The sequence below is a fragment of the Vigna angularis genome, chromosome 3 (genome assembly GCF_016808095.1).
Source record: "Vigna angularis cultivar LongXiaoDou No.4 chromosome 3, ASM1680809v1, whole genome shotgun sequence".
NCBI lineage: Eukaryota > Viridiplantae > Streptophyta > Magnoliopsida > Fabales > Fabaceae > Vigna > Vigna angularis.
This window is the reverse complement of record NC_068972.1, coordinates 1567435-1590156: the sequence shown is the minus strand read 5'-3', so window position 1 is coordinate 1590156 and position 22722 is coordinate 1567435. Positions and strand designations below refer to the sequence as shown.

General features: G+C 32.4%; 3 protein-coding genes across 5 annotated transcripts; 1 reads left to right on the top strand and 2 right to left on the bottom strand.

The window, feature by feature from the left end:
* The first annotated feature begins 337 nt into the window (after positions 1-337).
* LOC108324819 (transcription factor ABORTED MICROSPORES) lies at positions 338-3384 on the top strand. Its single transcript, XM_017557746.2, has 8 exons — positions 338-489; positions 897-1116; positions 1189-1371; positions 1464-1542; positions 1647-1715; positions 1827-2744; positions 2869-3045; positions 3126-3384. Exons 2-8 carry the CDS (start codon positions 1016-1018, stop codon positions 3291-3293), a joined length of 1695 nt encoding a protein of 564 aa, XP_017413235.1. The 5' UTR covers positions 338-489; positions 897-1015; the 3' UTR covers positions 3294-3384.
* A 2720-nt stretch (positions 3385-6104) lies between these two features.
* LOC108326000 (probable ubiquitin-conjugating enzyme E2 23) lies at positions 6105-14840 on the bottom strand. 3 transcript variants are annotated; one of them, XR_001831915.2, is made up of 9 exons: positions 14668-14840; positions 11801-13846; positions 10020-10157; positions 9157-9609; positions 8082-8148; positions 7863-8002; positions 7384-7695; positions 6606-6933; positions 6105-6524 (listed from the first exon to the last, which is right to left on the bottom strand). XR_001831915.2 is itself a non-coding variant. In XM_017559196.2 (8 exons), exons 1-8 carry the CDS (start codon positions 14692-14694, stop codon positions 6682-6684), a joined length of 3435 nt encoding a protein of 1144 aa, XP_017414685.1. In that variant the 5' UTR covers positions 14695-14840; the 3' UTR covers positions 6105-6681. The 3 variants fall into 3 exon arrangements, 1 of the variants encoding a protein (XP_017414685.1); XR_001831916.2 differs by having other exon boundaries at positions 6105-6508; XM_017559196.2 differs by having other exon boundaries at positions 6105-6933.
* Positions 14841-15899: 1059 nt separating this feature from the next.
* Positions 15900-18303, bottom strand: LOC108325685 (monooxygenase 2). Its single transcript, XM_017558782.2, has 6 exons — positions 18194-18303; positions 17969-18115; positions 17491-17559; positions 16938-17103; positions 16635-16863; positions 15900-16537 (listed from the first exon to the last, which is right to left on the bottom strand). The coding sequence occupies exons 1-6, from the start codon at positions 18271-18273 to the stop codon at positions 16005-16007; spliced, it is 1224 nt and encodes a 407-aa protein (XP_017414271.1). The 5' UTR covers positions 18274-18303; the 3' UTR covers positions 15900-16004.
* Positions 18304-22722: the final 4419 nt, after the last annotated feature.

The window sequence follows — 22722 nt, the reverse complement described above, 5'->3', positions numbered from 1 at the left end:
TTGTACGCCATCTTGGATCATGCAATATGTTCCTTCCATCATCACCAACTCATCTATATCTTTCAATTCACCTTTCTTTCCTCATTTCTCGTTTCTCTTCCTTAACTAAACACAACACAGAACAACTATTTCATTGCAAAAATCTCTCTCTCTCTCTCTCTCTCTCTCTCTCTCTCTCTCTCTATATATATATATATATATATATATATATATATATATATATATATATATATATCATTCACCCTCTGCAGTTCACCTACCATAGTAACAGACACGCTCCAATTTATATATATATAAAAAGATATTGTTATCAAATAAACAAGGAAAGTACCAGGTGTGTGCTTTCAATGTTGTCTGCATCTTCCTTTTCTTCCTAGCCATCATCATTTGCACAAGGAACTTTGCTTCTGCTCTTGGTTTGCTGAGATGGATATATGATTCAAATTTGTGGCATGACAGTGCAGTTAACTGTTGCTATCAACTAAGTGTGTATGGATATCAGTTTTTGTTTCAATTTTTCTCTTAGCTTTTCTTGTTTTTAGTCAAAGGATCAAGTAACATATATAGTCACTTTGCTTTTGAGAACTAAAACAAGAAGTTTTACTATCATCATCTAGGTTTATATATCTCATTCATTTTCCATTTATATGTGGTATCTGCGTGGATGCATGTGGCTATATATAAGCATATATCGAGTGACGTACTTGAAGGGAACAAATCATAACCATAAAATTAAAATGAATGATTAAATCATCTTGACCGTGATGTAATGTTGTAAAACTAAGATTAACTTTCTCAACTCCTGTGATGTTCTGACATAGATATGCATTTTACATATATATCACATTATCATATAATTAACACATGTTTATTTTTTTATCTGTACGAGAATATAGTACATAAGACACAAGTCAATTCGATATCTGACAAACACTCTTGATTGGTTTGTACCTCGGTTGTGTCGGCTAGCCAGAGGTGTTCTGAGAATCAGTTGGCACTGATTGAAGAAGGTGACATGAACATCGTCATGCAAAACTTGGTGGAAAGACTAAGATCCCTTGTGGGTTTGAACGGATGGGATTACTGTATCTACTGGAAATTGAGTGAAGACGAAAGGTTAGACATGATTATCTGATTATTCTTCTTTTCTCTTTCTCTTGTCGCGTTCCATTATAATGCTTGCTATAGGTTTCTCGAGTGGTTGGGTTGCTGTTGTGGTGGCACCGAAAGCAACAAAAATGCTGGTGAAGAACATCTTTTCCCTGTGTCTTCTGTGGTTTCATGCAGGGATACCACTTATCCACACCCCAGAACAAAGCCCTGTGATCTTCTTTCCCAACTTTCCACTTCCATACCCATAGATAATTCTGGGTCTGTATATTTTCTAGTTATAAGATTCCAATACTCCCCTTCCCTTTATCTATGGTGTTCTGTATTCTTACCCCGTATACAACAATCAACAGGATTTATACACAGACCCTATTAACAAACCAACCCAGTTGGGTGAACTATTCCAATAGCTTGGATTCAAGCATTTTGGATGTAAGTCAATTTTTTTATTTATTTTCATTTCATTTGTGGAATGCCAAAGGAGTTTACTTTTCATACATATTGAGTTTGTATGTATATGGTAATTTAATTTGCAGGAAACAATGGGGACCCAGGTTTTGATTTCAGCGCCAGGTGGACTAATTGAGCTGTTTGTAACCAAACAAGTACTGTCATATCATATAACATATAACTTATGTGTTCTTGTAGGTAGCATTTATAGAATGTATAAATAGATTAATTTTCTCTCTCTATATATATGTGTGTGGGTGTAAAAGGTGGCCGAAGATCATCAAGTAATAGATTTTGTCAAAAGCCAGTGCATTGAAGCTGTGAACCACTCAATGAGCTTCAACATTGACGTGAATTCAATGAGCAACATGCAACAAAACCCACTTTTAGGCGATGAAAACGAAGGGAACAACAGCAGGAACACTCATTTCCACCCTTCGGATGTCATGACCATGGACCACCGCATCGGCCTGTGCAGTTCTCCACTGAACTTCATGCAGCAGTTCAACTACAATCAGCTGAACAGAATGAAGAGCGATGCCTTTTCTGAAGAATACCAAGGTTCCTTCTTTCATGACAAGCAAACAAACCCTGAAGACGAGCATGACAACACGTATCAGAAAAGCCTCATGACGACAGATTCACAGTACATGGAGTCTCTGGAAGCAAAAGAGAAGCAAGAGGAGGACAAGGAGTTGCTGAAACATGTTGTTGCTCGATCGGATTCAATGTCAGATTGCAGTGAGCAGAACGAAGAAGAGGAAGATGGAAAGTATAGGAGGAGGAATGGGAAAGGGAATCAGTCCAAGAACCTGATGGCCGAGAGGAAGAGAAGGAAGAAGCTGAATGACAGGTTATACAAGCTTCGTTCTTTGGTTCCACGGATCTCAAAGTTGGACAGGGCCTCAATCCTTGGAGATGCTATTGAATACGTAAAGGATTTGCAGAAGCAAGTGAAGGAGCTGCAAGACGAGCTTGAGGAGAATGCAGACACCGAAAGCAACTGCATCAATGGAAATAATGACAACAATAATAATCAATATGTGGGTGTAGGTGAACTATGTCCAAACTCTGAACCTGCTAAGGGCCAATCTGGGTTGCATGTGGGTACCTCAGCGAATGGCTATGTATACAAACAAAAGGAGGATGCAGCATTGATTGAGAAGCAAACCCAGCAAATGGAGGTACGTACCTGTATATACTACAAAAGCCCACTTCAATAGTATGCATAAGATCATTACTTTATATATTATCATGTTATAGTTTAGAGTTTTGGATATATAATTGTAAGATTTTGGTACATTGCAGCCGCAGGTGGAAGTGGCTCTGATAGATGGGAATGAGTATTTTGTGAAGGTATTCTGTGAACACAGGCCTGGTGGGTTTGTGAAATTGATGGAGTCGTTGAACACTATTGGCATGGACGTGGTGCATGCCACGGTAACCAGCCACAAGGGTCTGGTGTCAAATGTTTTTGAAGTCGAGGTAACTTAACATGTTTTCTTGTATCATGTTGACCAGAAAAAAAAAACATGGTAATTATTCTGTTTTTGAATGTTGAACAGAAAAAAGACAATGAAACTGTCGAAGCCGAAGATGTAAGAGAGTCGCTGCTGGAGCTGACGCGGAACCGTTACAGAGGATGGAGTCATGAGGTGACACCTACGTCGGAGAATGCTGTCGGAAGGGATCAACACCAGATACCATCCTTTTCCCACCATTTTCATACTTAGCTTCTTTATATTAAGTCTTTTTCTCATAAACTTTCTTATTCAAATTTTTAATAACCTTTCATCAATTGTACTGATGCAAACTTGTATAAACTTTGATCACTATACTATATTATAATACAAGTAGAATCATTATAATACAAATATTGATTATTCTAGTTTTTTATGAAACATTGGTAGATGCAAGAAGTGTTATGTCAATGTATTGCTGATGGTGGAATTGATTTCCACATATTATAGTTTGTGAGAGTGGTTGAAATGCTGCTGATAACTTAAGAATTTATAAATGGTTTGTCGAGACTGATGAGTCAATTGTATTTGGTGAAATGACAGCGAATTCTTTTTAAAACTAACAACCAAAAATGTTTTCCAACAACTTATGATGGTAGGTGTCGATGTTCTGAAAAAATGACAAGGACTTTGACAACTCTATCTACTTCCTCTCCAATTTTGTCATCTAACAGACTTTTATTACTCTAAAGTAGTGTTATTTAATGTAAGCAGCGAATTATCATTGTAGTCTAATTATGTTGTTTTAGAAAAAATAGCATTATTTTCTTACCTAAATAAGAGTTAGTCCGAATACACATTAACACTTCTCTGTGGTTGCGATAAGGTTGATCAGTTCTCCACCTAAACCCTAATAATGAATAAAGTAAGAGAAATTGGTGAATCCAATTTAACTGCTAGTTCATGCAGCTTGCCTTTGATTTGTTTATACAATTTAATTTAGTGGTGGAGGCAACTTGAATAACTAAAAACAAAATGAAAAGTTGATGGATTTTTAAGAAGGAGATTCATCAAGAAAATTCAATAAACATAAGGTAAACTCACAATAAATTTTATACTACCTTTAACCCCAAAAGATATTAATTTATGAATTTTTTTATATAATATTATGAATAAATTTTATACTACCTTTATACAATGCGAGACTTAAACATAAAGAATTCACTGTAAATATTTAATAATAATGAAATCTGAATTAAATCAACAGAATTTGATATTATCTTCAACTTAAAAACTTTAAAATAATGAATTTAATTTTTTTTATATAATGTTTAACTTTCTTATGTTTATTCAATTTAAGATTTAAATTTAAATTTATATTTCTATCAAATTTCTTAAATCTCTACTAGACTTTGTAACACCTCAGTTTACAAAGCATTCATTTTTTAATTATCTGACTTAAATTTGATTTGATTCCTATTGGTTGTTCTTTTCTTTTAGAGTTTTTCTTTTAATTGTAATTTTATTATTTTAATTTTTCCCATACATTTCCTTTATTAATTGTTTATTTTATCCCTTAATAAACAAATTTAATTTATCCACTTAAGCAATGCTTGATGGACATATTAGAATGGAACATATAGAATGTGTCGTACATAAAACATTTTAACTTTATTTTTTGTCCAATGCGAAATTAAAATTGATTTTTATTTTAAATTTTGATATATTTTAGTTTTCAACTTTTAAAAATAATAAACATAATCATTTTAATTTAATGACGTTAAATTTTGTTGTTGTATCAAATATATTTTATACTAACATAATACATAAAAGTAAAATTTTTGACAAACGAATTTCAATTCCGCATCACAGTTGAAAATTTAAAAACATAATTCATCCTTCCTATTATATACTCATTTTATTTATTTTATTATTTATAAAGAAACTACTTGTCATAAATAATAATTATCCTAATCAACTCTTTAATTATAATATCATAAAAATTAATAAAATAATACTTTTATAATTTTTTCTTTATTAATTCATTATACCTTTAATATGAATTTTAATAATAATTTTATTTTAATAAATATTATGATACCTCAATTTTTTAATTATGTTATTTTCTTTTGTCAAACAAATTAGATGCAGAAACACTTAGATGCATTTGTTTCCACTTGTAATCTCTATCAATATATAAATAGAATTCTCAATTTATTGCATACATTTCACATTCCTATTTTATCCTAAATTATATTTTATAATAAAAAAAAGTATAAAACTAAAAATAAATTAAAAAAGGATACCTTCATTTGATACACACATCTTGTATTTCCATTTCACTCTTAATTGTTTTTAAAATTAAAAAAAAATACACACTCTACACAAACCTGTGATTGCTTCTTTCGTATTGATTTCATCGAAATTAGTAGTAGGCATATATATATATATATATATATATATATATATATAAAGATCATACATATATTTTATTTGATAAATGTGTAAGATTTAAATTAATATAATTACTAAATTTTGACTCATTAAAATAAGATAGTAGAATAAAGAATTAGTGCACATTTGTTTAATTAAACACACCACAATTGAACTAGTAAAACGTAAAGGATATTGAATTGTTTATATCGATTACTTCCAAAAATCTCGCATCTTACAAGTTAAATCTAATACTATCTATATGTTTATACACACGTTTTTCTTAACTCAAGTATTAAAACCGTGAGGAAGCCAACAAAATTTTAAAAAGAAAGCCAAATGCAAACAATTTTACTGCTATGCGATCTCTGTAGACATTGAAAGTTTTCTATTCTCATTATGAGGAGGCATGCAAACAGTTTGCAGACAAAAAAACAATAGAGGCAGTGATGAAAAGGAGAAAAGAAATCCAGGAACAAAATTATCAAGATATGTTAAGGATAAAAAACATTAAAGTACTTTGGTTTTTATGCGATGCAAAGGATGCATCTTAAATGGTCAAAGAAATATTACTTCCTTTGTCCCAAGTAGGGATTCAGCAAAAACACTAAATGCAAAGAAATGCCAAGGCACAAAAACACCAAGTGTCCATTACAAAAGAGGAGGGGCTTCTTCAACTATATTCAATTCATCGTATCTTCAGAAACAGAAGGTAAATCAATCAATCAATCAATCCAAGACAATCAAATTCTTTAAAATACCTGTGAAAATCCAACTCCGACTCCCACCACCCTCTCCCCATATATAAAACAACGACAACGAAAGCCGTATCTCACTAAGGGAAGTTGGTTGCATGGATCACACGATGCCATTTGGCTCGCTTAATCCCAGATATAAAAGAAATAAAAAAATGTAAACAGTTTACAAGTTAGTAACCAACATTTCTTCCCCTATTACAGCTGATCAAAATCAAGAGGATATCCAGCCTGCTCTATCAGTAGTTGCTTCTCTCTCAATGTAAATATAACTCCCACCACTTATGTTCCTTCAAGCTCCTAGAAGTAAATTGATCTTTTAAAGGAAAATTAATGGGCATAAATGGTAGAAATCAAAACAATGACAGTATATGACAACCTTTACACTTTTTTGTACCTTCAAATATTTTAAAGTTGGGCAGAGCCAGCAAACCAAGTTGGCTTTACGGAAGTAATGTATCACCATAATTTCGCTACAAATCTTTGAGATGCCTAAATTCCTCGCAATCAGCTCCAACCTCACTAAGTGACGAGAAAAGCTTTGGCACTATCTTGGCTAACATCAACTTGAAACCCACAGAGGTTGAATTCTGACCGCTTTTTTCACTAACGGAGGCATCTCTAGTCAAAGAGCCAATCAAGCAACCTTTCATATATGCATCACAAGCCTTAAGGATGTTATGGCCCCTCCTCCTAAAATGTTCTTTGACAAGCACTTCAAAATCCTAGAGTCAAATACACCTCACACAGCTCAGAATCAATTAACAGTTGTCTCAACAACTACTAGAGTACACGTGAACTAATGCCAATGAAACATGTAAATGTTGCAATTACTTAAAAACAAATTCATTAGCTCATTGAAATAATCATATTTTTTTTTTCAAAGCTCTCCTAGGAAATTAGCAACAAAAAAAAACATACATTCCCAAAATAAGCTAATCAAAACATGTAAGTTCAACAAAATACCCCTCTGCTTCTTTGTTAACCCTGTTATTAACCTTTTCAAAGAGTTTCAGTTTTCTTTAACGATACACAAACTGTATACACCTTCAGTCTACAAAAACCAAGTATGCACAATGTAATAGTGCTTTAACTAATTAACTATCCATGATAAAATATGAACAGTTCAATAAAATGGATAGGACAAAATAAAATATTTTTATCGTTGTTCATACCTTGGGGGGTTTCCTCATAAGATACATCATAGTCTTGCAATTAAGTAAAAAGGTATTCTCATTGTATGACAATGAATTCTTCTCTCCTTCGGCTGTCCCAATCTGCTTATCATACCCAGCTTCATTGAAGTAAGGCTTAGAATTGAGTACTAAACCTTGAAGTGAAACCAGGACTTGAAGTATGCTAGAGGATTTTGGATCCCATACTTCATTTCCTCTGCCTGTCCATGTATTCAGAAGGCTAAGGCAAACCTTCCCTTCCTCATACAAATTAGGGTTAATTCGCCAGCCACCAGAATGATAGTATGCAGACTGCATATCATTTGACATCCAGATAAACATAGAAAAGGCATGAGATATATCTCATTTGGATTAAATATATACAAATTGAATGTCATTGACTTTTAACTATCTTCACTTTCTTTAGTGGGAGCATATTAAATTGGACAGCAAAACATCTTCAAGATAACATTCCTTACCGGTGGAACATCAGGGTATTCTGGCGGAAGGTGAAAATCAAAGAAAAAGAGTCCATCTTGGTAAGGGGTTCCATATGGCCCTACAATAACTGCTCTCAAGAGATCCATTCTATCTTCATAAACTCGTACATAGATTTCCTCTGTCAAAATGTTTCAAACAATTACAGTTACTAAGATGGGTGTACAGCTCACCAATACAAAACTTAGATGATCACTGACCAGGAAGGTTATTCTGCAGTATGTTCCAATCTTGTTGCACTTTCTTTAACCATTTCCTGTTGTTACTCTGAAAGCAGATAGAAATAATCTAGTGATTGCAGTATAATACAAGAAAGGAAACCAAATACAAAAGGAGAAAGCTAACATTTGAATAGATATGTGCACATTCACATGTTTGATGCTTCTATTGATAACACTGTCGATACCTGGTTAGCTAAATATAAGAACCTAATCTACATTAATACTAAACTATAGTGATTAGACTAAAATATACAGGCCTGTGCATGCAAATTAAAACATGTTGGTAAATAAATGTTTATCAAAAATATATACCCATTTTATTTTACAAAAGACTATTATTAGAAACCTTGGACAAAACTCAATTCCTTTCTTTTATCATCTTAAATTTAAAGATATTAGTACAATTTCGAATTTATATATTTATTTAAGAAAATAATTCAACTTATTTTTACTCTCCCAAATTTTTCCTTTTATTTCACAACCGTTGTTCCCCTATATCGGTCTGTGTAAAGCTCCCAGAATTATGCCAATTGCGATGGTGATTGCAATTTTTTAGAAAGATTTGCAAGAGGTTGGCAGCCACATAAAGTATTGCCATACAATACAAAGTGATTTCCATCTAAAGTGAAGTCTATCTCCAGGCCCATTCCATATGTGCACCTAAATTTTGAAATTGGAACAGATGTACACCAAGTTTGAATATGATGTACTGCAGTGGGTTATTTTACAATCTATTTCTTTTCTTTCTACTTCATATTTTCTATGCTCTTGTCAGTCGAATTGTTTTGTTCTTTGCTACAAGAGAACATACAAATAAAAGGAAAGGAAGGACTAGGAGAGAGGAGAGAGTAATTCAAGAAATTAGTACTTCTAAAATAGATAATACATTTTAAACTACATTATTACCGTTGAATTTGATCTCTTTCAAAAAGGAGTTGGCGTTTTGGTCAAAACAAATGGTATATTAACATAGCCCCTGATATACAATAAACATGAAGTACTTTTTCATTATTCCTTTTTCCTAATCTTATTAGAAATAAGGCAGCAGCAGTACCTGTCCATTTGCACCAATAAAATAGTGGTCTGATGGATCTTGAGTTATGTCAAAATGATTCAAACTGCAACTCCCATTATCACAACTTGCAAGAGCATCTTCCTTTTTCAAGCCATAGAGGGTGTCACATGCTTCCACAGTTTCAGTTGCTTCCGACGCAACCTCCTCATATCTTCCATTCTTACTGCCTGAAGTATCACCATTAATGGGAATAAGTCTCTGCGAACTAGACTCATCATTAACTACTGGTGATGGATGTTCATGTCCAGCTTTTATCTGCATGTCAATAGAATCCAAGTTCCTTGGGCCCCTTGAGAATATTCCACTGGCAAGTCTAGTGACAAACCGAAATGCTGCTAGGGGAACAGAAAGTGCGGCAGCCCTACCAAAATCATTCTCTCCACTTTCTTCTGTCTCAGACGTAACACTGCTTGAATTTTCCCTCTGAATATCCTGCATGTCATAATATATATATATATATATAATTTAAAAAACGGGATAATAACTACATTTTTTGGTAGGCAGATAGGATGTCTATCACAAAACTTTCAATGACCTTTTGAAATGAGATAATGATCACAATCACTTAAATTGAAATATTAAACAGACAATTGGTATTAGATGCATTGCTGCTTGACTGCATAAAGCCAAGAAGAAAAAGAAGTGAAGGCTGTGAAATGAAAACAGCAAAAGTTTGCAAGATTGGGAAATCACAGTTTACTTATTTTAGATCTTTTATTAATAAGTGGAAGCAACTCTAGATAAGGATCAAATGAAAGTTTTTTCCTGTAGGCTTCGTCTCAGAAAGAAACAAGTTGAAAGTTGGTAAGAATCATGGTCCAGGTCAAAAAACAGAAACAAACCTCTCTGGAATCCTCTAGGACTTCCATTTCATCATCATTAACAGTTTCCCAGCTAGCAGCATCACTTACTTCACTCCCAGCAGCAATTGATTCATCATCATCATCTCGACCAACCACATAGATTGCTTGGGGTCCAACCTGAAAGTAAAGTAAACCATTGCAGTTCAAATGGAAAAAAAACGTATTATCAGACATGAAATACCTTAGAATATAAAGTTGATATATATGTATTCCGACCTCAATCTTTTATTTTTACTAAAATAAATTCCGGTAGTTTATGACTAAAATACGCTCATGTACCAATCAATCTTTTATTATAATTATAATATTTTGACTTCAATAAACAATTTCTGAATTTTTTTATCTATCTGGTCTATTGAATGTCTTGGTACATATAGGACACCTTTGAAGAATTTATTCACAGCTTATTTGAGATTATCAGATGCATAACCACTTGTGAAAGTGCTTGAAAGAACTTTCACTAATAGATTATATGTCCATAAGCTATTTTCATCTTATTTTAATAAGCTCTTCAAGATCATATTTATAAATTCAGTTTTAGCTTATAAGGAAGCATTTTGATCATATTTCTTCTCAGGGTTCTAAATAGCAGACTATAGTGGTGTAGCAAGGTGGAATGGTCCCTGGCCACTTCAAGGACCATTGCAGCTAGCAGTTCACTGTAGCACCTGTCAGAGGCAAAGTAGCAGTTGTAATGGCTAGGATAGCAGCACTGTCTCTTAATTCCAAAAAAGCACTCTAAACACTAATGTTAGGGCTTGTTTGAAGGGGAAACTTTTGAGATTTCAATTTCTACAACAATATTTTGCTTATAAAAGCAATGAAAGAGCTGTCCTTTCTCACTTTCATTCTCAACCAACCAACCCTTGTTTCCATGTATGACATTACTCGACCACAATTATCTCTCTGCCAAGCACTCGGACAACTGGTTTCTCTTTTCTAGCTAATTGCTTCACTCTATCTCTACCTGTGTTTTCTATTTGATGATTGGTTTCTCTACCTCTGTTTACTCTTTATATTATTATTCTGACTCATTATTCTTTTTGTGAATTTTAATCAATTTATTTGTAGCTATCCTACCATCCACTCTAGCAATTCTGGGGGCAGCCACTATGCGTGCCTATCAAGGATTTAAAACATTGTTTCTTCTTTGATTATGAAAACAATTTATGTATAAGTGCCTAGTCGCCTAAATGATAAACACTTATTCAATAACTCTTAATTCAGTTTGCCGGAGTGGATCCTTAATCGATGTTTGTTTCAGGGTTTTGGCAATATTTTTTACTTCTTGGGGACTCATTAGGCTATATTACAATGGTGGATTAGAAAACAGAGGTCCTAAACATTTAAGTTTACTTGATCCTCAAGTTTGAATGCTCCCTCGAATTCAGTGAAGTATATACCCAATAAACATCTCAAAGCAAAATTCTAATATATTTGCCAAATTTTCACAAAAGACCACCTGTAGATTACTCTTCAGAGCAATAGAAAGGAACCTTCGCTGATTGTAAGTATATTGTTTAAAGTACTTGTAAAAGTAAAGCACACAGTAGAATATTTTAGTGACAAAGATATTAAAGAAATCCTAAACCTTATAATTAATTATAGAACATTTAAATTTTCACCAGGCATTAAAATAATTGAAGCAGTTCTTCAGTTTGAATTGACTAAAATAAGATGCAATATGTGTATGTGTGTGTGTGTAGGGGGGGAGAGAAAGAGAGATAGAGAATAGCAGGAAATAACAAAAATGAGCATACCGTTGACACCATCCCATCAGCCCAAGTAACTTCAATATCACCATTCTTAAGGCCAGTTATATTTCCAACCCAAGAGAGATCAGAAAATTGCATAGAAGTATCACTAGATGCATTTTCTACTCTATTAGCATCAGATTGGATTTTTGCTTCCTTTTTAATCCCACAGTCTTCAGTTTTCTGCTCTGATTTCTCAGTGGACTCCTCAACAGAAGCTGTTTCTAAATGTGCAGACACAGGTGTCAGGCGAACAACCACATCCCCATAGCAGTAATCATAATCTGGATGGCCCTCTAGCTCATACACACTTACAACTTCTTCATTGTCAAACTCTCGAGGATCTTCTGCCCTAGCAACCTTTTTTAACCACCTCACACAAGCTGTCCGCTCCTTAGCATTAACACTTCTCACCACCCCAACTCGCCTAGCTTCAGAAATATCATTACCATCATCGGAGGTCTTCTCTACCACATATTGTTCTGAAACAAATTCATGGTCACCAGGATTATCTATAGGAATTAAACTTGTAGAATTCAGTTCATGCCCTATTGTTCCATCCTGCCATGCAACATCAACTTTTGTTCTTGTGTTGGCAATCAAAAGAGCTTTCTCAAAACTTTCCTCTTTCTTTCGGGCCCTCTTTTCTTTCCTGATGACAACTTTCCTAATTTTCTTGCGGTGAAGAGGCCAAGCTTCATGGACAGGTTCCTTTGATACGGAGATAGAACTGCAGCATGAGCTAGAATCACGTGAAGGATTACTTTTCTCATGTCCATCCTTCCCTTGCAAAGTATCAGCTGGATCAAGCTCCATGGTATCCTTATTCCCATTTGTTTCCTCAACAGTAGCTTCTTCTGAATCACACCCACTTCCTGTCTGATTAGAATCTAATTCAGTGTTAGCAGAATCGTTAAGTTCCAATTTTGACATGCCTTTGTCCATGGAAGCTGAGGATGACAGTACTGATGAGGGTAAGAGACACCAGTCACCCAATTGCCAATTTGCATGAGCAAAACAAGACAACAATTTTAAGTTTTTTGGACTCTGCTCCTCGGCTGGGGCAGTAGAAGAGTATGGCCCATAACCTGCCGATGCTATCCAATAAACAAATACTGATCCAACTGTAACTTTAGTTACTGTACCTTCTAACCTATTAGCTTTCCACAAGCCAGACAGCCATCTTGAATTCTTGAAAACTGATGAGGAGCTCGCCCTTACCCGCTGCCCTGGGTAATAGGGAAAATGCCCATCTTCAACAATATTCTTAGAAATTGGTTTAAGATTCAATGGATCTGCTTTCGAAACTTTACAAACTGAACCATCATCAAATAAGACAGTTACATTATCCAAAACATCATCGACTCTGCCTAGCCAAGGCCCATGCACCACATAATCACCAACAGTGAAATCCCTAATACGCTGTATGTTTTTTGACGAGACATCTTTTATTATAGAGCCATCATGGGACAACATATCCACACATATATTGACATCAACCACCACACCCACTTGCCCAGTAGGGTCTGAAGCCGCAGCAACAAAATCACCATGCAAAAATCCACGATCAACAACTTCAACGTCGTGGAAATTTTGAGTGGATTCAGATTCGTCCATCCACAGTACACGCAACTGGTCAGCCAGAAGTGCATCGGTTTTACAATGCCCAGCAGAAACATTACTTTCAGAATTCCTGCTAGCATTATTACTATCATCGCCTTCCTCACCATCACCATCATCATCCTCACTATCATTCTCGTCATCAGTAATGCTGCTATCTGAATCTGAATCTGAATCACCAGCAACTTCTGTCACAATCCCAATCATGCCACTGGTAATATTTTTCACAACATCTTGTCTATAGATGTGTGATGTATTACTTTTCTTAAAAAAAATAACACCCGATTCATTAACTGCACTACTTTCAGTATTTACACATGGATTGCTATTGGCAGACTCACTGGGAAGAGCACCTTGGTTCGAAGCACTACTAGCACAAGCATTTTCAGCAGGCTCGTCTTCCGCAAGGGCTTCATGTCGTTGAACCCCCATCTAAAATCATAACATGCCAATGTGAATAGATTGTCATTCAAATTTTGTTATTCACCTAAAATTCAGCACTAGAAACAAATAAACAGTGGGAATCTGTGGAAAAAAGCTCTATGTATACAGTAGAGAGCTCTCAAAAGCACTTATAGTCTGAATCTAAACAAACCCTTTATGGTTTACTAAGTAGATAGGGCAAAATCTATGTTTCAGCTAAATAGTAACAAATGTGAATATTTAAAACACATTTGAACAAAATGGTTCAAAAAAATTCGGTGCCAAGAAACAAAATGTAACATTATGCCAAAAAAAAAAAAGGAGAAAAATAAAGAAAACCACATTGGCCCCCCGACTGCCATCAACACGACCACAATAAAAAAGGTACTGAATCTGAAATCACACGCGGAATCAAACAAAAACACGGTTCTGCTGCCAATCGCAATCCAGTTTACGAATTCAAATTCGCACGCAGAGGACATAATCAATAAACCCTTTGAGCTCAATCAGACAGCGTCAAATTAGCAGTATCCAAAACCAAAATAAAAATCAACAGCAAAACGCGTATTGATATACCCTAAGGCAGCTCAAACATTGAAATGAATGAAAACAAAGAGCGCAAAGCACGCAGCCAAGTTGATCGAAAATGGAAAGAGAAAAAAGAAAACAGAAGAAAGAACAAAGAAATGAGCTACGGTTGAAGCTTGTATCGGTGCCCCTAGAGGTTAATCATTTGAGGAACAAATTAAAAGATAGAGAAACGAAGAGCGACGCTTAGCATCAAATTGAAAAGAGAGGAGAAAGAAAATTCGCAGTGGTTGGAAGCATACCTTGCGAAAAACAACAGGTTTGGGCATCAGATGAAGACGACGACGATGAGGAAGAAGAATATGGGAAGGACTCTGCACACAGGAACGAGTATTTGTTGCATAAATGGGGGCAATTTCATCGTTTCAGAGCGGTAGAGTCTGCTTCCATATCCAGCTATCTGTCAACCCCATCATCACCGTTCGTTCTGAAGACCAGATCAAAACTATTCAGATTTCATTTCTAACCTTCTTTCTTTTTTACTGCAAAAAGATCTACTTTATTTATAAATTTAAACTCAGACATATTAATAAATCCAGGTAACCGAAAATTCAAATACAAATAATTGTAAATTTAAGAATATCTATGTTAAATTTCCATTATCTATGTTCATAAAGATAATAGGTATTTCTCCCAAAGAAATAATTTTTAAATATAAATAATTTCTTTTTCGTATAAAGACCTATTTTCCACGACTTTTTTAATACCTTTTAAATCGAACAAATAGAAAAGACAAACTAAAACATATTTACAAATATTTATTTAATTACAATATTTAATATTGATTTAAATTATTTAAAAAAAATTAAAAATACCAACTGTGAATAATGTAACTCTTTCCCTCCTGTTAGCAAAAACGAAAAATGACGTTTGGTTCCGAAGCAAAGTGATGAAAATGCGAATTTAGGTGGTGCAAGTTTGAGAATGCTGAACATTGTTTCCAAAGTAGTCTTTCATTCCAAGAAAATGTCTAATTTTATTGCCTAACGTAAGGTATACATTGATTTAGGTCAAGTCACGCAAGCTTTATCTCTTGGTTTTCTTCTCCTTTTCAAATTCAATAATCCTTTTCTTCTTCATCTTTTATATACTAAAATTAGACTAGATTTATCAGAGATTGGATTTATATATTATATATTTTGTATAGATAAAAAAATCTGAAAATTTATTTTTTAAATGCCTTAAATAATGTGATCCTTTTCATTTAAACATATTAGATAATGTTGTACTTTGAAATCCAAGTATGAGTCTAAGTTCCAAATTGGATAGAAATGAGAAAGTAGAATACTGTATAAAGATGAAAGACTCGTTAATCCATTATCTTAAAGTTTTTTGGTAGAGAGTAATATCAATTCTTTTTATGTTTGAGCTTATATCTCATTGGTATTTGTGTTTTCTCGTGAACCTCCTCCTCAATAAATCCAACAGTGATATCAGAGACAGGTTATTTGCAATGTATTTACTTAAGATTAAGTTAAATATAAAAATTAACTCTTTTAATCAACATTTGTTTTCATGTTTTTCTAAGCAGCACATTTCAATTCATAGAAATAGTTAATGGTAGGTACATTCCAACACCTTAATCAGAGGTGTTGAGTTTTCCACAATCAAAATCCGACTTCTTCACCAGCAACTGAGCTAGGAAATGAGGCAAAACTTTGTCCCTCATATGTGCCAGAAATTTCAAATCACCTTGCAGAAGAAGCCCCAGAACATAAGACGTAACACTGATATCAATGTTTCTCCATCTTCTCTCTTTTGCATATTTCCTCAAGCAAGCTTCAATTTCCTTGTATTGCTCCTCAGTCTCACCCTTTTTGCAGAATGCCTGAGCTAAGTACCTGCCTAAGACAATCCCATCTTCCAAAGAACAACATCCACCTTGACCAAGATCAGGCGCCATCGGGTGATAAGCATCTCCAACAACACAAACATTGCCTTTGCTGATATTTCCTGACACAAGCTCCCACAGGTTTCTATATCTCAATGGAGATGTTAAGATATCTTCTGCTTCTGTTTTCTCTATAAAGCATCTCATATGACTTGGCATCTTCTCACACTTCTCCAACACCAATCGCTTCATTTTGCCTGGATTGTTCACTAGCTCCTTCTCTGCAACACAAGAGTTAAATATTACTATTTTGTTAAAAATCTTTCGTTTTACAATATTTCTCGCAGTAATCAGTAATCAGTAACACAAAGAATTCACCTTCAGTGGTGGGAGTCCAAGTAAAAAACCAATACACAGTAGTGTCATCACAAGGAAGAACACCCGATCGAAAGCCTTTTCCAAAGAAGTGCATGAAATTTGGCTGAAGGCCATGGTTGTTCATCAGCTTTATGTCACCCCTGATCACGTATCTCCCGGTAAAAGATGCCTCCTTGAAGCCCAGCCACTTCGCCACCACAGAGTTTATTCCATCACACCCAATCAATACCTGTTCAATTGCAAAAATCATCGACTAGAAACTGTTTGCACCCATTTCACAAGTTGCTTTTAACTGTCTGTTACCTTGGTTTTTATGGTTGTTCCATCAGCAAGATGCAGTATCTTGAAGAGGCCAGATTCTTGAATTGCAACAACCTTTGACGAGAACCTGATTGTCCCACTGGGAAGTTCGTTAGCAAGTGCTTCTATCATTAATTGTCTTCGAACACATCGAACTTCACCGTCTCCACTGCATCAATTGTATATGCATGTGAGTAAAATCAAAATCAATTAAGAAATTGGCCACAATCAGGCACTGATGTAACCTTTTGCCTTTTGGCCACAGTTACTATAATTTAATCGAAAAGCATAGGAATCATTGGGAAGTTGGATCAAAAGAATAGCAAGTTGGAGCTGAAATGTCGGCATTAAATATGTATACAACAACTTTATTGATATTTTATTAATATTATCTTAGCATCTAACAAGTTTTTACATGTATTTTATTTCTACTATTTTATCCTTGACTTCTTTTATAAATACAAAAGTTAATTTTTTAATAATTAAAATATTTCTAAAAGTGAGTTATTTCAAGTACTGTAAAAAAAATTCCTATAATTGATATAAATGTACTTACTGTTTTCCTGTGCCTATGAGGCACAAGCTTGAAGTTTGCTGCCCCATGCTCAAAGATGTTGTCACATTCCTGCATTTCAAATGTCCGCTGCTTTAGCTTGTGTTTTAGAGGAAAATTAACTTTGTTAGTTTGTACGCATTATAGTTATAAATATTTGAAATGAGTAATTCTGTATAATTAAACTTTTTAACTAATCCATAATTTTAATAAAGAAAATACAATTTCTTTTATATAATAAATAAAATTTCATAAAATAAAAATAATATATATTATTCGTATAGTTTATCTTCGTTCTGCATGCAAACTCAACCAGCTACTTTTTCAGCTTTTGTATCTATCTGGTGTTGTCTCTTTCCTTTAAACTAAAAACATAGTTAAATAAATTGATGTTATTTCTAGTTGTGGTACTTCCAACACATGAACTGAAAAATAAATGCATCTGTTAGAAGAAAACAACGATGTTAAAATATTTAGTTACTGTTGTAGTTGGAGATGTTGGTGACGAAGAATGTCTCCGACGCCAAGAGCATCCAAGGCTTTCCAAGCATTCGTCCATGTTGTTAAAGCAAACCCAGTCACCCTTAAACTATCCGAATATTCTAACACCAAACTTCTCACACCCAACCTGCAAATCTTACATTATTAAACTAACAAACATGGAAATGAATATAATAATATCATGAACGTGAAGTGTTTTTTAAACCTGTGAAGTGCCAAGGATGTTGCAAGACCAGCAATTCCAGCTCCCACAATCACAATGTTTTCAACTACCGATGACTCCATTGTTACTTTCTTTTTTTCTTTCTTTTTTTCTTAAGCTTGCCAGATATGGTGTTTTTGCACTTTCTTCATTTATATAGAGAAAGGAAGGTGATGACAATAGATTCATTCACCTTTGAGCTACACGTATAATTCAGCCAGGTCACCATCCACTACAATATGGTCCAACCATCCTACGACTCAATATTATATTTTTCTTCTCACATGTTTTTCTTGTTTTTTTTGCATGGTGAAGCATACAAATTAAACTTCATTTAATAAACACACGTCGAAAATCTTACATGATTTTTTCTAGTGTAAGAGTAACATAACACGTATTAATCATCATTTGAGACATCTAACAAGACTAAAATAATTTTAAAAGAGTGAACTTTTGTAATTTTTCAAAAAATAAAAAATAAAAAAAAATAATATCAAATAAATGTAAAAGAATTAAGTGTGTCAAAAAATATATATATATATATATATATGCATTTCAAAAATATTAATTAATTACATTGGTAGACCTTGTTGTTGTGTAGGTTCAATATACACATATCTATAAGATATTATCCGCTTTAGACTAAGTCATCATGGATTTGTTTTTGGTACCATTTCAAAAGACCTCTTATTAAGAGAGATATCTTATGTGTATATAAATTCATGTTTATATCTTGTTTTATCTTATGTGAAACTTACACTTAACATTTACTAAATTTCATTATCATACCAATTACGTTTATTTGTTTTTCAAAATTTACGTTAACATATTTGGACTGATCGATGGATTCAAGTATATAAAAATAAGAATATTAAAAAATATATTAATCGGTGTCCCCTAAAACTAAGTTGTCAAATATCTTAATTCTTAATCCATACGAGTGTATCCAAATTGTAAAAATGTTCAAAAGGGAAAAATAGAATCGTTATCGAAAAAGTAAAATGTTATTAATGAAAACTATAATTACAAAAAAATTAAAATAAAATTATTATAATGAATTGAAAACATCATTTTTCATGGGCTCCTGGTTAAACTTAGTATTTTTATATTTCAACAGGTCTGCATTGTTCGCAGCAGACTGAATATTTAAATATGTCGTCCATATAAATTTACTCCACATAATAAACTAAATTACAAAAAATATTCCTTCCATTCTGTCCTTCAACTTTTTATAATTTTTGTATTATTATGTAGTATTATTTATATGATTAAATATTTTTATTTGTTATTTCATTATTATCATATGTTTATAATTACAAATTTAGATTTTAATTTAAAATTTATTTATTAGTTAAGACTTATTTCAATATTTTTTTATGATATATTTCTTTATTTACTTGTAGTAAAAAATTATTAGTTTTAAGTTTTTTAATTATTATATTTGTCGTAAGGCTTTATCATCTTAAGAAATTATAAATAAAATTTTAAATTACTTTTTAATTTTTCTAATTTATACCACCAACCCACAAATTCATAAACTTACAATTATGCAAGAGAAATCGGGGCAAGTCTTGTCAGAAACGGCAGACATTTTTTTCTTTCTGATTTAATGTCAAACCGGCCCAGCACAGGAGATTTAATATCATTGGCTTATTTATTTGAGAAGTTGATGGTTGCGGCAAGGATGGTTGGTGAGACAATGACCGTGGCTAGGGTTACAATGGTGGCACAAGGAAGGGAAAATAAATTAAGGTTCGACCTCTAACAAGAAAGGGAAAAGAAATTAAGGTTTTAGAGGTTGAAGTTGCAATTCCTAAAAAATTAAAAATTACAAATCATAATAATCTAATTATCATATATATCATGTCACAGTCTTTTAAACAAGTTTGTCCAATTTGACAATAAACCTCTATTTGATTTAATTTTAAAAAAAAAAATAATGACCAAGTTGAAACACAAAATAAGTAAGAAACCTATTTAAGACTCTGAACAAAGAAAAAAACATTAAACCATAATATTAATTCTACCACTATTACTATTACCAGTACTACTAATGTTAATGCTTATATGAATTCAAAAAATAATTTTAACAATATTATTAATACTAATTATAATATTAAAGTTGTAAAATTTTATAGGCACATTTATAAATAAATGGTCTTTAAAACATGTATATGACACACTCGCATACACGTGGGTTTTTTCTTTAAACATTAATTTGATTTTGTTAACTTTTAAATTTAATAAATAAACTATTTGTATTGTGTAATAAAACAACATTGTTATAATATTTAAAATTTATAATTAGAGATTTAACTATATTATATAATAATAAAATAATTAGAGTTTTGAATTATATTATGTGACAATGAAATGCATATGCATGACTAATTGTAAAGTAAAATAGAGATATATTAAAAAATACGATTATATAAAAAAAAACACGAAATTCATATTAAAAATTTTAAATAAAAATGCACGTTGATACATATATAAAGATATATTGAGAGATATTGATATATAGATAACAATAATAATATAATATTACTACCAATAATAATAATATTAATAATAATCATAATATTATTGTTAACCTTAATCTTAATAATAATAATAATAATAATAATAATAATAAGCCAACAATATTAATAATACTCTCTATACTATTAATAGTTATAATAATAATATTTGAAATAATAAAAAATAATATAATGATATTTATTATTATAAATATAATAACAAAAAATAATAAGAATAATCAAAACAATAATAATAATAATAATAATAATAATAATAATAATAATATTATGAGTGACATTTTTGCAAATATATTTTTGTGAATAAAATAATATAAAAAAATTGAATGACATTTTCGCATATCTAGCAAAATAGTAGTGACATTTTGATAAACTGAGTAACAGTTGAGTGTAAAATAGCTAAATAACTAAGAAAATATATAGTGTCAAACTTTTAAATTTTTAAGTAAGAGTGGATTGGAAATTTCTTATTTATATATATATTAGATTTAGGATGAAAAGAAAATGTATCTTTGCAACAAAGTCAGAGTTCAGATTTTAATTCTAAATTTAAGAATTAAAAATATATTTAATTTTTTAAGTTTTATCTTGTTTTTATAAATGTGTTCTATATTTTTTTTTTTATTTTCTCTAAACTCAGTACACCACACAGGCATGTTTTTCTTCACTCATGAGTGGTCTAAATTAAATTAAATTATTTATTTAAAAAGACCGTACTCACGAGTTACACGCAGGATAGTCAAAACTTTTCAGATTCGGAATCTTTACTTTTATTTTAGGTTTATAAATAATTACTCCTCTCTAAAAGTAACACGGAGACACTTGGATCAACTTGTACATTAAAATTAGTTTATGTTCACGTGAATTTCTAAAAACATATTATATATTTTTTAAAGATGATTTATAAACTATTTATAGTTTATAGAAAAGTTCATCCTATTTAACTGTCTACAAAAAATGTATCAGTTTTTCAAATATATTTTAGTGAAATTTTTTACAAAAAATTAAAAAACAATTAGGTAATTTTTCCTAAAATACCAAATTAGTTTAGTAAACTAATTTATAAAAACATGATATAAGTTTTAAAAACTTCGTTTCAAATTTGTATATAGTTTAATTTAAAAAACTATTCTATTTTACACATAAAAATTACTCTTCTTAGTGTAGATTTGTTTTTGTTGTTTTAAAGGATAATGATACTTTGATAACATTTTTTTGACAATATTTTAATATCATTTGTGATTGGTCCATGTTGGTGTTTATGATTATTATCATTGATTGTGGAGTAACTTTAGACCAATCACAAAATGACATATAAATAATATTTAAATGTTCTTAAGAAAATGTTGTCAAATATCGTTATATTTTTTTATGCATGTATAGAATAGAGTCACTTATTCAAAATGACTCAAGTTAATGAAATGAGATAACTCTAGTTAGACTTATGGCTATGCTTTTGATAATTATGGTCCGTACAAATAATTACAAGGATCATGTCTCTTTCGAGTAAAATGACACAAAAGTTGTCGAGCTGTAATACTATGTGTCAGACCCATTAAAACGCACCCAAAAACCCCCAAGTAGTGGGATCCAGGTGCCAAAAAGTGAGTGAGCGTCTCAGTTAGTGGAGAACAGGTGGCTGCATGGGAGTGGTCGTTCGTTTTGGGCGACGGTAGTATTTAAGGCCAAAATTTAAAACGTCGTGTCACTTCTCTGCATGTCTTCTTCTTCCCACCCTGCTGAAGTCATTTTCTCCTCATTTTCTCTAAAATCTCCTCCTTCTCTCTAAGAAAACTTTATCATTTCTTCTCTGATCACCTCTCAAGCACCGTTGAAGCACTCCCGGCGTCAACAGCTTCCAGTTAAACCGATCAGTTTGTGCTTTGGAGCTGGTGAGTCTCTTTTCTCTAGTACGTTCGTTTAAGACTCACATCCAACTCTTTAGTATGGTCGTCTGAGTGGGTGGTAGTAGTATTCTGAGTATTTCTGGTTTTC